The 15,751-nt window shown below is 44.8% G+C and overlaps 1 protein-coding gene across 1 annotated transcript in view; it reads left to right on the top strand.

Annotated features, from left to right (window-relative positions):
- C12H1orf21 (chromosome 12 C1orf21 homolog) overlaps nt 1–15,751 on the top strand; it is a 208,642-nt gene that overhangs the window by 87,123 nt on the left and 105,768 nt on the right. The window contains exon 2 of the mRNA XM_052200361.1: nt 353–575. Coding sequence (XP_052056321.1) covers nt 482–575 — 94 coding nt within the window. The 5' untranslated portion in view covers nt 353–481. The remainder of the gene's footprint in view (nt 1–352; nt 576–15,751) is intronic.

Genomic DNA, 15,751 nt, shown 5'->3' with positions numbered 1-15,751 from the left:
GCTCGCTCTCGCCAGTGCTCTTTGTGCGCTGGTGATTCCAGAACACCAGCCAGTTCACCAGCATCTCTGCTGCTGTGTGGCAGTCAGTAGTTCTCATTCCTTGAGGGCTCTCTACCTGTCTTTGAAGATGGCTCCTTCCCAGCGTGTGGTGTGTGCAGCATGCCTTCCTAGCTTGCCTTCTGAGCAGGGATCAGCAGGAGATGCCCCCACTGCGCTTCTCTTCCTCAGCACTGGGTGTGGAAGGCAGGGACTGGGCTGTGGAATGCCAGCAGGCCGGCTACCCCCCTCCCCCAGCAGAGAGCGATACCAGAGGTGCAGTCCCCCTTTCTGATCCAGCTTTCTCTTCTTGCAGGTGTGCACACTGTTAGCAGCACAACCTCAAGGTGGATCTCCCGTGAGCTTGAAGAGAGAGAAGGCAATGTGCCCGCGTCTGTAGAGATGATTTGCAGTCCAGCCCAGCGGAAGCCGACCGAATGAGACTATGGGCTGTGCTTCTGCCAAGCATGTCGCTACTGTTCAAAATGAAGAGGAAGCACAGAGAGGGAAGAGCTACCAGAACGGGGATGTGTTTGGCGGTGAGTGTCCCCACACGTGTCCCCTCTGGCCTGGTGGCTGCACGCCATTCCTGCTGGCCGTTCCTGCTGGCGAAGGATGGCGGGCGACTACACTGATTTATATCTTCTGCTGTTGGGCCAGAGGGGTGGTGAGACTTGAGCGTAGTCAGTGCAGACCCTTCCTGTTATCACTGGTACCTAGGGAGGCTGGGAGGTGGTCATAGAGGTTTTATGCACAAGTTTGTGTGCACAGCAACCTAAAGAATTAGAGAGGATCAAGTGGCGATATCAGGTAGTGACGTGTGTCCTCGGGGTGACAAATGAAAACACAAGGCAAAGTGGAGGGAAGGGAGGTTTGTAAATGAGAAGGTACAGGTGTTTTAGGGTTAATAGAGTGAATTTATATTTAAAAATCCAGCGAAGGGTAATTTTAGTGTTCCTAGTGCAGTGATCACACAAATTGCCTTTTCTTTAAGCCCAAATAATGAAAAACCAAACAAGGCAGCATTTAAAATTTAAGATGCTTCACATAAACACTCAGATGTCTTCAGTAGCTCTCACCACTCTGGTCTTCATTTCTGGGAAATCAGCAGAGTAGCGTGGTGTCTGCCCCTTCAGTCAGCCTGTGGCCACCGTTGAACCACAGACCCTTCCCACAGATGCTCACCAAGCCTCGGTCACTCTGTGGCGTTAACTGCCTGGCCACTTACTGGGTTTTGAGCTTCTTGACCTTGGGTTTATCCTTCGAAAGATCAGTTTCTCCTCTGATGGAGTGGAGTGTGTATATTTGAACACAATTCTAGTTAATATAGGATGCATGGAACAGGTTGTGTTTAATGATAACAGAAAAATCCACTACCTGAAAATATAAATCAAAAGTAGCTTTGGTATTTGTAAAAATACCATTTCCTTTCTTACTGGATAAAGAATCTCACCAAGAAATATCTCATCCCCAAGTTACTCTCAAACAATGTTTTCCCTTGTATGATTCCTAGCTATGTGTGTGTATGCATGTGCACATGCCTGTGAGTCTATCTATAAGTTACATCTCCCAGTCATTCAAACAATGTTGTCAGTTATACAGTGTCTAGCTGTGTATTTTTGCACACGCCTACAAATGCATGCATGTGTGTAAAGACCAGAGGATAATCTTAGATACCTACCTTCAAGCACAGTCCATCTTGGGTGTTTTTTGGTTGTTTTGTTGTTTTGCTTTTTGAGATGACATCTCACTGATTAGACAAGTCCTGGGTCCTGTCTGCATCTCTCCAGTGCTGGGATTATAAGCATGTGCCACCAAGCATGTGCCACCAAGCATGGCCTTTGTGTATGAGTTATGGGGAACAAGACACAGGTCTTTATCATACAAAGCAAGATCTAAACTAACTGAGCCATCTTCCCAGTCCTGGCCTTTGATCATAGTAATGGTTGTTCTTGAACTGGGATTTCTAGTGTTGCATGAACATGTGCTCTAATGAATGAGAAGTTTTATTCCTATAACAAATTTATTGTGGTGACTACCTGGAGGACTTAAAGGATAGAGTTTCCTCTATAATGGACATTCAAGCATCTTAATAAAGCCAGACACCAGCTACTGAAACCTCATGAAATGGGAAAACAGCTAATTGAAAATAGAATCATTATTGTGACCCTTTAATATTTAACTTCCGAGAGAAAATGATCCACCTTTTTACTAGCCTCTGTGAAGGTCTGTCAGGATCACTTTCTTGATGGAGCCGCTTCGGGTGGAGCTGCCACCACATGTCAGTCCCGGGAGGCATTTGCATTCATTTTCATGTTGAATTTTCACAACAGTCCTGTGAAATATGTGCTGTCTTAATTTGCATATGTAGAGGCTGAATCACAAAGCACTGGCTGCTTCAAAGCTGCCCCGCTGGTCAGCGTCAGCGTCAGCATCCGCGGATCTCGGGCCCTAGCTCATCTTCAGTCCATGCTCCCGTTGCAGGACAGTGTTTAAGGCCTTTGGCCAACGTCATGGAGATTACAGAGGCAGACATTGCATAGCTCTTGCTGTCTTTGACTTTGTGAGAGGATAAGGAAGTGTTGTGAGACAAAAGAAACCAATGGTTTTAAGATACCTATCATAGTAACTCTAAAGGCAGAATCAGAATGAATTCTTTTTACACACACACAGACACACACAGAGACACAGACACACAAACTGTGGTTAGGAAGTATATATATGTATGTATGTGTATATATATATATATATATATATATATATACTTCCTCATATTATATATATATATATATACTTCTTCATATTATATATATATGTATATATATATATACTTCCTCATATATATATATTCTCCAAATATATATACACACACATATACTTATGTGTGTATACACATACATACATAATACATGTATTATATAAGTATATATTTACCTCCTGATTGCAGTTTCCTCTGGCTCTTCTTCTCCCAGTCCCTCCTGCCATCCCCCCACCCCACCCCCACCCCCACCCTCACCCCCATCCCCCTGTTGCTACTTCCAGTCCCCCTCCATTTCTCTTCAGAAAATGGCCTGCCTCCCATGGCATATCAAGTTGCAGTAAGACTAAGCACCCATTAAGGAGAGGTGACTTAGCCCTATAGGAGGAAGGAGTCCCAAGGGCAGGCAACAAAGTCAGACAAGCTCCTGTGCCCACTTGAGTCCCCCAAGAAGACCAAGCTGCACAGCTGTGACACGTGCAGAGGGACACGTGCCACCACAGGGAGCCTGCGTGAATGGGCTCGTTAGAGAGGTGACGTGTGTGTGAACCTGGCCTGAAAGAATCTAAATTTTTGGGTAAGAGTTTAGGAGAAAGCTAGATGAGAAAAGGCCTGAAGTACTGTGAGGCATATTCCAAAGAATCCATTTTGAATGGAGCATAAGTGAAGAAATCCAAGTCAGGGTTAAATTACAGGAAAAATACATATTAAATTACAGTCTTTAGAAAGTAAGTCTTAGGGTGAGGACAAGATTTGGTGATATTAGTATACAGTATTTATATTCTGCTCGTCAGCTGTTGCTGGGTAGACTCTGTCCCGGTGTGCAACAGCCAGTGCTTGTTTTATTGCTGGGTCAGCCGGGTGTCGTGTACCTCATCTCTTACCCTCTTGGTCCTATCCACCATAAACCACTGAGGGCAAGATGTCCTTTCTAAGAAGAGCAGGACTGTGAGCCAACATGTGGGTGGTTCCGCAGGACCAATCCCTGTGTGCCACATCCCACTAGCCAAAGCAGGTGGCAGAGGCCCAAACTCAGGAGGGAGAAAAGTGTTTGCTGACTGTATTGTATTCACAGCAAGGATGTGTGTGCAGGGAGCAGCTAGAATTTGGGGAATCGGACCGTTTCAGGTCTACGTAGTTCCTGCTAGCTTTGCGCATCCACACATTCCACATCTAGGAAGTACAGTTAAAGAATCACCTGAGGTTTTTTGCTCTTGTTCTTTTTAATCTCCCTAATATTCATTGAAGTTTTATTTATCCCATAATTTATTATCTGGCTCGTTTCATTTATATATTTACAAGTTTGTAGTATAATGTTAAATAAAGCAGGACTACAAGGGTAGGCAGAACCTCACCAGCCATGAGAGATTCTTTTTCTAGCTTTACCAGGGTCTGGCAGTAGAACTCACAGAACTCAGAATTTCAATTCTGGACCCTCTATGTTACTGAATGCTGTAGTTTAAATATATCCTGCTTATATTTCTCTACTTGAACTAGTTTGCAAGAAAAAGACCTCCTATGCCAATATTATTACAGATAGTATAAGTGTTATTATCCATTGAATATCTTTTGTCACCCACCGGGCCAGTGCTCTGTTACTGTACAAAAATGACTGCCAACTTAGTGCCTCAACGCAGTGTTGATATAATTTTTCTCTCTTTGGTGGATCCATTTTCAAAGAGAGGTAGAGAGCCCCAATGGGAACTATTGTCACACAGCATCGGGGGTGCTTATGGATTGGCTGGTGTTCGGGATTCACCAGCAAGCAAAGCATACTGGTGAGAGCCACACACACACACACACACACACACACACACAGTACTCTACTGTTCAAAATGGCTTCGAGCCTCTGCTGCAGTTCACTCTTCCCAGATGTGCCAAACTTTTCAAACAGCTGCTCTCATCCGTATGAGGAAGGCAAGGCTGCCTAGTGTCGTTCCTGCTGCCTTCATTTCTTCAAACACTTTATTCAAGGTAGACTGTTGGATGCACGAGACATTTCTAAGGTCTGCGAAGCTTCTCCTACTCATCCCAGTTTTATTTGTGTGTGTGTGTGTGTGTGTGTGTGTGTGTGTGTGTGTGTGTGATAAATCATGTATTTGTTGATAGGTGTGATCTCTCTCATAAGCTGGTTAGCAAGCTCTGGGTAGGAAATGCATGGTCTTTAGAGAACCCAGGTTTCCGGAGGGCAAAGCCCAGGATAAAGAGGGAATGCCCTGGGATCAAGTTGAACACTGACTGTTCCATCTTCACTTTATAACTGAACTGGCTCTGACTGCTGCTGGGGTTGGTTTAAGGAGCACCTGATGTTTACACCAGCCCTTTAAATAGATCACTGTAGTAAAAGTATTTTGGATGGTATTGTGTCTTACAGTTTTACTGCTGTGAACAGACACCATGACCAAAGCAACTCTTACAAGGACATTTAATTGGAGCTGGTTTATAGGTTCAGGAGTCTGTCCATTATCATCAAGGTGGGAGCATGGCAGCCTCCAGGCAGACATGGTGCATGAGGAGCTGAGAGTTCTACATCTTCATCTGAAAGCTGCTAGCAGAAAACAGACCTCCAGGCAGCTAGGAGTAGGGTCTTAAAGCCCACACCCACAGTGACACACCTACTCCAACAAGGCCACACCTCCAAATAGTGTTATTCCCTGGGCCAGTCCTAGAAGAGCCATCACATACCAAGCAGCCAGCAAGCAACCAGGAGCTCTGCTGCTGTCCTTCATGTGGATTTAGGTATATTCTCATCCTTGATGGTTCATAAATTGGAACATGACATACATTGCTATCTGTTTAAATGTTGTAGGGACCAATTTATCAGGGCCATGTTGAAAATTAAATGATAAAATCCTCCTGATGTATTTAGAATTGCAGAGCAGTGGGAGGCAAAGTAATAATTCATTGTGTATCCCTCATAATTTTGATTGCACATAGTGAAGATTCATTAAGGACACTTTACTCATAAGATAATTACAGAGAGGATAATGTGTCTCTGTGTGGGACCGTAGCCATTAGCCACATGTGACTCTGAAGCATACATGATGTGGCCCGGTCTGAGGTACTTTTTACATTTCGTACTAAATGAAGAGCTAATATGGAAAATAACAATAAAAATAGCTCATTAATCACTATTGATCATATAGTCAAATGATAATTTGGATCTATCGGATTAAGTAAATTGTATTATTAAAATTACTTGCACCTGCTCTTTTTTCATGCAGCCACTAGGAATACTAAGAGGCCAGGCATGGTGGCACACGCCTTTAATTCTGGCATTCAAAAGGGAGAGACAGATCTCTGTGAGTTCGAGGCCAGGCTGGTCTATGTACTGAGTCCTAGGATCAGCAAAGCTACGTAGTGAGACCATCCAACAGTATCAACAACCAACAATAACAACAACAACAACAGCAAAAGCCTGAAACCAGGGCATCAAGGCTGCAGTACTGGGAGGATTTGATAGGGTTAGGTAGTGGTTGTGGAAGCCAAGAACTCAACATGTTAAACATCTAGTATTCCAATAATCCAATCAAAAAGTGGATGAATGAAGTAAAGGGCCTTTGAGAATGTCACTTGTTTTCTGTATGTGGGAAGACTTTTTTTTAAAGGCTCTACTGTTGGACAAGAAACTATTAAGGAACAAGAAGGAACATTGGGAGTTGAGGGGTCAGATAAGTGTAGATAATGAAGGATTCGGAATTATCAAGATACTTCATACACGTGTTTAAAATTACCACAAAACCCACTCTTTCATGTAAGTAGCATGCATTACTACTAATAAAAGGAAGCACGGGTGCCCAATATATGAAAACATGGTGAACACCATTACCTCCACAAGTACAACTCAGAGCTTCGCTGTGTTCAGTCTTATACCAGACAAGACGAAAGGGACAGAAAATGCTGTCCAGGCGTGGCGCAGGTGAGGGAACCCTTACAACACAGTTAACGATAATGTCAACTGGACCAGTCATTGTGAAAATGGTTTGGAGGTTTCTTCAAAAAACTAAAATCAGAATTACCATATGATCCAGCTATTCCACTGCTGCATATATCATTCAAAAGAACAGAGACAGCTGTGTGACCGCATTTACAGTGGTGCTATCCATAGTAGCCACATTGTGGAGTTAGCCAGGGTATTCCTAAGAGGGTGGCTAAATACAGTAAAGATAGTCTACACAGGCAGTGGGTTTTATTTAGTTACAAAGAACAAAATGAGGTTGTGTGCAGAAAAATGAATGGAACTTGGCATCTTTGTGTCAATAAAATATGCCACTTACACACAGACAAGTTTGTCTGTTTTCTCTCATATGCAGAATTTTGGGGAAAGAGTCTTAAAAGTAAAAAAAGGATCTAAAATAGATAAAAAGACTGAAAAAGATAAAGGAAATGGTATGACTAAATTACTTCATAGACATATGCATGGAAATTATTACCTTGAACAATTTCTGTTTACCAATAAGAAACTGAAAGACAAAAAGACTTAAGATATGAGGAACGCATCCTGGTGTAGTCTTGGAAGATATCATGATGCTTCAGATAAGGGCTCAGAAAGCTTTTCCTGGCTAGAAGCCCACCAGACCTCATAAATGATAGAGATCTGACAAGCTGGCCATGAATTGTAACTGCATGCTCTGTAATAAAAGCACAGCCTGCTTTGTAACTTAGGCCTTTGAGAATCAAACTCTACTGCCCGAGGGAAGGTGCTTCTGGAGACCTTGGAGATCCTAAATTAATTCAGTGTTTTCTAAAAACTAGCTGTTTCAAACCAAGTAGCCAATGACAATGTGTTGTTTCTCCAATGTGTTGGGCACCATATTAAGTATGTCACACATATCTTACTTCATCTTCAAAACAGCCTGAAAGGAAAGAGGGCCTCTAATGTGCCAGGCTCTACTAGCAAGTGATAACACACACACACACACACACACACACACGCACATACACACTACACATACACTACACACATACACATACATAATACACTTATACAGAGGAAGAGAGAGAGAGAGAGATATCACACACATGGTGCATAACTCAGTGTCCAGTGCGGAGAAGGTGTTCAGAAAGCTGTTTCCCTTTCTTCTTTGCTTGTTTTCTTGTCCGTTCTGATGTACGTTTACTGTGAGAGGAGAGGGTTACCATCACCCATCAGAGCGCGATGACTTCTGGCTTACCAGCAGGAGTTTAATTCCATCTCCATCCTTAGCCCTGTGCCACATCTGTAATACAGAAATAATCATGGCACTTACCACATGGAAGTGTGTGAAGCAAGAGAAAGTCACTGAGACAGGACCTGATTCACAAATTTAACTCTCAAGCACTCACTGTCGCTGAGTGGATTGTTTCAGTTGACAGACGCGGCCTTTTCGTTCTCACCCCCTCGGCCGCTGCAGAACATGCTGCATCTATATTTTAATAATTGGAAGTTTTCTGTAATAGAAAGAAGTCAAGAAATGTACCATGAGCTCAGACACACACACACACACACATACACACACACACACACACACACACACACGAGCTTATATATATACTCAAATATAGTTTATATATAAATATATATACATTTATATATTTGCAAATTTTTGGATATATGTATGTATACATATATACACACATACACTTACATATGAGCTTGTTTTTATATATGTATATACTCATAGTTTATATATAAATATACGTACATTTATATGTGTGAACTTTTGGATACATATGTTTGTATATATACATACATGCATATGTATACATGTACATACACACATATATTCATTCCCAGGGAATCTTCCCAAATGCTTGTTTTTCTTCATTTGTCAGTGAGCACTGAGAGCCTGCTTCCTTGGTGCTGGATATGGATATAAGTGAAAGGTTCAGGATTTTATATAGCTCAGTATTCCAGGCAGTCTGATTCCAACAGGAAGAAGCCTTGGACTTGGCAGAACCCGTTACGGGGTTACCGTTACGGGGTTACCCTCAGAGCCCTCAGGATTCCCAAGGAGTCCCAGCAGAGTCCTTCGGTCACTCAGTTGCTCCTCCGAAGCCTTGTGTTTCTGTAACTGCCTGGTACCTTCCCTCTGGCTAAAGTGAAGTGAGCTCAGCTTGTGGAAGGCAGGGGTGAAGCTGCAGGTCAGCTGCAGGGGTGAAGCTGCAGGTCAGCTGCAGGGGTGAAGCTGCAGGTCAGCTGCAGGGGTGAAGCTGCAGGTGCTTCTGGCATCCTCCAGTGAGGCCCAGGGAGCCGGAGCTGCAGGCAGGGCGTGGTGCAGGCAGGGCTGGTGCCCAGGGAAGCTCTCCACAAGTGACTCATCAGCAGGAGTGGAACTGGGAACGTCTCTTCACCTTTAGCAGTTCTCAGTGTTTCCTTCCAGAATGACATCAGAGAATTTGAAACTGTGACTTCTTCCCGGAATCCTGGGTGGCATATGTAACAAAGGATGTTTCATGGCAGCCTGCACGTCGCTTCGCCCACTGGCAGATTGGCCTCATTTCGTCTGTGACGCCCCTGCGTAGAGACCCACCCTGGGGCTTGAGCGTGGCTGCTGCTTTCACCACTGAATCAAAACCTTACCACTGGAGCCTTGCATTGCCGTCTAAGTCTTCTCCACAGGCGGTTCTTATCGCCATTGCCACTGTTTGAGACGGGGAGGCTGAAGCAAAGGCCTGTCTTGCTCACGTAGCTACAGGAGTGGGGTTGTTTGTATGATGAAGAGGGTAGCTTAACTGAGGGGATCCCCCTTCAGGGATAAACATATCTGTGGGAAGCATGAGATCTAAACTAGCCTTTGCTTAGGAGCTTTGGGGAAGTCATTGCTGACTGCCTGCTTTAACTCAGCCGTGGCCGTTAACGAGGGTGTCTGGAGATTCTGTTGTGGGAATTAGAGTTATTTTTGGTGGAGTTTAAGTACAGTCATGTTAACCACACAGCTATGAAATCTGGCAAACTGGCTTCAAAGCCTGGCTGAGCTCCTCACAAACACACAGACTTGTCAGGCCAGTGAGCTTCTCGTTGGCTTCGGTCCTCTCTGTGCAGTGTGCAGGTACCAGTGCACGGAGTTGAGGGCCTTAGACGCATCGTTGTATGGTAAGCTTTTCCATACTACTTGGTGACATGTGATAAGCAGTGAACGGGTGCCAACTGCTAATCTCCTCCATCCCATTGGCAGCCCGAAGACATGCATGCTTATATATGCAGCTGTGACTTCTCAACTTGAGAAAATCATTATCATTTTCTTACCGTTGTCACATTCAACAAACTTAAACAATTGATCCATTAACCTGAATTATTTCTGTTACTGTGATTATTCCATTCCCTTCTGTCTTGATCTAATCAGAACTTCTGTCTGTGTGAGGTGTGTATATGTGTGTATGTGTGTGTGTTGTGTTAAATCAAAGAGATAATGACTTAGAAATGATAAATATGGTAAGATGTTGCTGGATTTTACAATCCTAATAAGCCTATATAAAATCACACAATCCAGATATTATAATTATATGCCATAGGCCTGGATTGTGCAGATCTAGGGCTGTACTGACTTAGTCCCCAGCTATAAAGCCCTATCACATGCTGTTTCTCCTGGCTATGCAGTTCCGGTCCATGGCGCCTTCCTGCTCCACCAGCCTTCTTCCTCTCTCCCCTTCTCTCCCCACTTGCAACTCCCTCTCACGCCTTCAGCCCTGAAGGGGCTTAAAAAGAGAGGATGGGGGTTAAGGGAGTGTGGCATGGTGGCCTGGGGGAAGGGGGTGCCCAGGCAGGCCCCTGTCCAGGCACTTCCCCCTAAGGGGCCACACACACACAGGCATGGTATAGAATAGAGTTTATTCAGAATAGGGGATGGGAGTTAGTGGTAGAGAAAGGCAGAGAGAGAGAGAGAGAGAGAGAGAGAGAGAGAGAGAGAGAGAAGTAGAGAAGTGGAATGGAGGCCGGCCATGACCACATGGAGAGGGGGGGAGGAGAGCCTAAGGGGCAGAGAGGTGAGAGTATGTGGGAGAGCGGAGGGAGCAAAGAGGGAGAGGAGGGGCAAGTAGCCCCTTTCATAGTGGGCCAGATCTATGAGGCGGGGCATACCTGGCTATTGCCAGGTAGGTGTGGGGTGGAGCTTAGAATACCAATACCTCCACTGCCCTATCACAGGCTTCAGCCTTTACTTGACCAGTTAGATTGGGGAGGGGGTTCACCGGGCATCACTCGAGCACCCGATGGTCTGCTTGTAGGAACCAGAGAACACAGGCAGCATCAGGCTAGCCCACTACAATAAGATGGCCTATGTATGATGGTCCATTAAAGTGTGATTTTAAATTTTCCCACCGTGCAGCCTAATGAGTGCGTGCTTTATTTGTTGTGTGTTTTTGTGGCTGTGACCACATACTCCAGTAAACAATTCTGGGGGTAGGGACTTACTTTGGTTCACGTTTCGGCCTGTGCTGGCTGGCTCCTGTTCATCCGGCCTGAGGTCGGATAGATGGTGGAAGCCTCCTCATTCTTGGGGCAAGGAAGCACAGAGGAAATGAGGACGGACCAGCAGACTGCTTCCTCAAACTAGACCTCGTGCTGTAGTTCCCCTGCCGCCGCCGCCGCCGCCGCCGCCGCTGCCGCCGCTCAGTAGTTCCACTGAATTAAAACAAAACGTGGTGTTCGCTGATGAGGTTAAAGTTCCTGACCTGCCACACGCCTCACCTCTGAGCCAGGCCTTCAGCGTGCCAGCCTTCAGAGGACTTCACATCCAAGCCAGATTGCCAGACATAGATTAGTGTGCGAGTGTCCTATTCTCCCTATAATCCCCCAGCTCTCCCTGGACATGTGGACTAAGGATGTTTCTAGAAGGTTATTTCTTGGTGAAGCTGTTAGCAAGAGTGAGGAGACAAGACACCAACAGTGCCTGTGGCTGTCATAGAGAACTGCATCAAGAATGAAATGAAAAATTCAAATGACGTTCAAAATAGGGATTATTCCAGCTCACGTTTTGTTCTGTGAAGGATATTCGTAATATTAAAATTGAATTGTTAAGAATTTCCAGATGAATCTATTACATCTATTAGTGTGTGTGTGTGTGTGTGTGTGTGTGCTTGTGCATGCACGTGAGTGCTTGTATACCATTATGCACACCTGCTACAGTGTATTTGTGGAGGCCAGAGGTCAGCTTGCAGGAGTTGCCTCTCTCCTTCCCTGGTGTCACCGTGTGGGTCCCAGCAGCAGAACTCAGGTCGTCAGGCGTGGCTGCAGGTGCCATTTCTCTCGGCGTCCCTTCAAATGAATCAAATGTGACAGAAGACACCTGCCTCGGAGGGGTTAACCTCAGTCCATAAGGCATTTTCCACACAAGCATGGGGGAAGTTTCATCTCTAGGACCCATGTACAAAGTCATCAGTGCATGACCCAGAGAACAGGGAAGGATGGAAGAGTTGGGGGATGGGAGGTGTGTTCCAAAAGAGCTCTTCTGGGTAAGACATCGGGGTTGCACTCATGAACTCACATAGCATGGTTCCTCACACAAGACATGCCCAAGACTGGGCCAGTCAGCATTTCTTCATGGAGAGGGTAGGAGCTGATGAGACCCCACTACTCCTCCAACTGAAGAGAGTTGATTGACACTCTCTTCAGTGATGTAGCTACTAATAAGTTGCCCATGCTTCAGTAATACCTCCCACTTGTACTCATATGGAAAACCTAATTAAACACAGTAGGTCACACACACAGAAGACAGGAAAGTATGGGAGGGGCATCATGGGAAGAAGAAATGTTTCAGAGAAAGAAGGAGGGGGTGGGGTTAATGGAAGGTGAAAATTGATACAATACATTCTATGCCTGCATGAAACTCAGAGTAAAAATACATTTTACAAAGTAATGTTTTCCAATGTGCCAGCTGTGACGACATCCTGTGCTTTGTCAGCTCTGGGCTGAGAGGGAAGGACAGGGACTCCCGGCCCAGCCAGCCTGGCCAAGTGCCTTGATAATCTTAGGCTGCAGACCGTCTTCCCTGTTATGCTGTGAAATCTGATCCCATAAAAACAAGCTGACAAATCTGGCTGCATGAAAATCTAAAACCACTGTGTGGTATTAATTAAACAAACCACTGTAAGCTAAGCAAAAGACAACTGTCAAACCATGAATACCATTTGCAAAACAAGTAAGATAAATATGGGAAAAATTAAAAAGAAATGGTTGAAATCTGAAAACAAAGAACATCCTGGGTGAACATTGAACTGAGTTTGCGACCAGGCAATTAATAGTAAAGTTTACAAGAGTTAAATAAGCGGACGGAAAAATATTCAGCCTCTATCTTCGCCCCATTCCCACCCAGTCCCCATCTCCCACAAAGGAAAGGAAAACAAAGCAGCTTTTACTGCCTCAAACTAGGCAGGAATAGACATCTGTCTTATGTTCTAATGAGTAATGTCAAACCAGAAATTTTTTTCTGGAGCATGAAATAGCAACGTGCATATGGGATTTAAATAATTATGCCTTTTGCTCCTGCAGTTCTGCCTTTTTTTTATTTAATTAGGAGATAACTAGACAGGCAGATGTTGTCCACAGCTGTATGCTCACAGGTCTCTCTCACTGTGGGAACATGTATGCCGCTGAGGCACCAAAGGAGGAGTGCTCCTGCGGTGCCTTAAAGAGAAAGGTGCAAGGAGATTTGGCATAGTATGCCTTATTTATAACGGCCTCTCAAGAGCTCTGTTTCCAATTATATTGACTTGTTTGCTCATCTAGTTGTTGATTTATTTATGTGTGCACCACAGTGCACAGATGGAGGTCAGAGGACAGCTTGTGGGAGTCAGTCTTTCCTTCCACTGCATGGGCCCTGAGATTGAACTCAGGTCATCAGACCTGGCAGAAGGCACCTTTACTGACTGAGCTGTCTTGCTGAGCATTTCTTTTGTTGGTTTTTGAGCCAGACGGGGTAGCCCAGGCTGGCCTCCAACCCGTTTATCTACCCAGGCCTGGTCTCACGTTCTTGGCAATTGTCCGTCTCTGCTGCGATTGGAGGCATATGGTGCCATACTTGTCTGCATGTTTTATATGTAATATATGTAATATTCTGTGTCAGTGCATAAAGAAAGAAGGTGTGTTGAGGAGCCTCCCACCAACCTTAGCAATAATAGTCTTCCTATGATAGTTTCAGGTGGCTTTGAATTTTGAATTCAGGTGAATTGTAAATATAAATTCTTTATTTTTATAATCAGCCCTTATTACTCAGTGCAACTACTTATTTTGATAAATATAATTTAAAAGTTTCCAAAAGGCAAAGGGCTTCGGTTGTGTTTTCAGGCAACGCAGATTTGTTCCCTGAGGAAAGTTTACTACGTCTGGAAATAGCTTTGGGCCATAGGGATCTGTGTGATGGCATGTTTCCTCAGGTAAACAGATGGGGGTCTCATCAAGTTTCATTCAAATCTTTGTGCTCCTTGTCAGTCTGCAAAACGTTTGCTGACGGCTTTGCATGCTTTGGACACCATGCTAGGCATCACAGCTCATACAGACCAGACGGGCAAAACTAATCTCTGCCCTTAGGGAACTAGTAAGTGGTGACAGATGGATATCTTGGCGTATAGTGTCAGTATCCTGTGGTGATACTGCAGAGGGTGCCTCGGCACAGGCTTTGGGAGGACATACACAAAGGATGATTAAAGTCTTTGCTTAAAAGATGAACAAACAAAAGAGCCCGTGGTTCCAAGACATGGCGCCAGTGCAGGCCGAGGGCTCAGACACGCGCGGTGCGTACAAGGTATGTCTAGAGGAGGCTGGGGCCTGAGCCAGTGAGCAAGGAATCGGGGAGAAAACCTCACATCAGGGAAGGACAGGTGGAAGGAGTCTGTAGTGCATGTTCCCGTGGTGGGAGGAGTCTGTAGTGCCTGTTCCCGTGCGACAGTAGGACAGACATAGTATCCCTGCACCTCTGTGAGACAGCAAGAAGAGTGTGGTCTAGAGGGCCAGCTTTAAGCCACTTGGCCTCCCCCAAGTGTTCTTCAGCTATAAAGTATTTTCAGTTGAGCAGTTTGTGATCATGCATTGTTGTCACAGTTTAATTGCGTTTCTGATAACAATGTTCTAAACTGAGAGGAAAATTGCCCCAGCCAATTAAGTGCTCCTAAGCTAATAATCCTCCGTGAGGAGTGTTGATTGGCCAGATACAAGGCTAAGAGTGTTCTATGGGAATGAATCTATAGGAGAAGGCACTGTATGCTTGCTGGGAGTGAATACCAAAGGTATAGATTCAGGCATCCCGCCCTCAGACTTTAAACTGTTTTACAAGAAAAATGTCAATGAAAGCATTCATCAAGAAACAGAGGACAGAGAACAAGCACTAAAGAGCAGTGGGTATCCTGTGGCCCAAATGTCCACCAGCCCTGATGTTCCCGCTCTGAGTGTTCATGCACCTCTCAAGTTAACATAATGAGATTCTAACTCCCAACTTCATGTTAATGGTCAGGTCTTTGGAGATGTGGTTAGGTCCCGAGACAACACTCATGAATGCTATCAGTCCCAGAAGAGCTGGCCTGCAACAACAACTTCTTCTTCTTCTTCTTCTTCTTCTTCTTCTTCTTCTTCTTCTTCTTCTTCTTCTTCTTCTTCTTCTTCTTCTTCTTCTTCTTCTTCTTTTTTGGATTTGGTTTTTTCGAGACAGGGTTTCTCTGTATAGCCCTGGCTGTCCTGGAACTCACATTGTAGACCAGGCTAGCCTTGAACTCAGAAATCCACCTGCCTCTGCCTCCCAGAGTGCTGGGATTACAGGCGTGCGCCACCACCGCCCGACTTGACCTGCATCTCCTACCCTGTACCGACACATTAAGAAGGCACCATTTGTGAGAAAGCAGGCCTTGCCAGACACCTGCTTTAGAAGTACAGAAGAGAGTAAAATGAGATGAGATAGACTTTCTCTGCTTGGAGAAAAATCTATCCTCAGTTCAGGTAATCATCATTCTTTTAGGATCACCGGTTGTGACCTGCCTGAAGAAGGTATA

This window comes from Apodemus sylvaticus, chromosome 12 (assembly GCF_947179515.1).
Source record: "Apodemus sylvaticus chromosome 12, mApoSyl1.1, whole genome shotgun sequence".
NCBI classification, from domain to species: Eukaryota; Metazoa; Chordata; class Mammalia; order Rodentia; family Muridae; genus Apodemus; species Apodemus sylvaticus.
The sequence above is the reverse complement of the archived record's forward strand: the minus strand, read 5'-3'. Positions and strand labels throughout refer to the sequence as shown.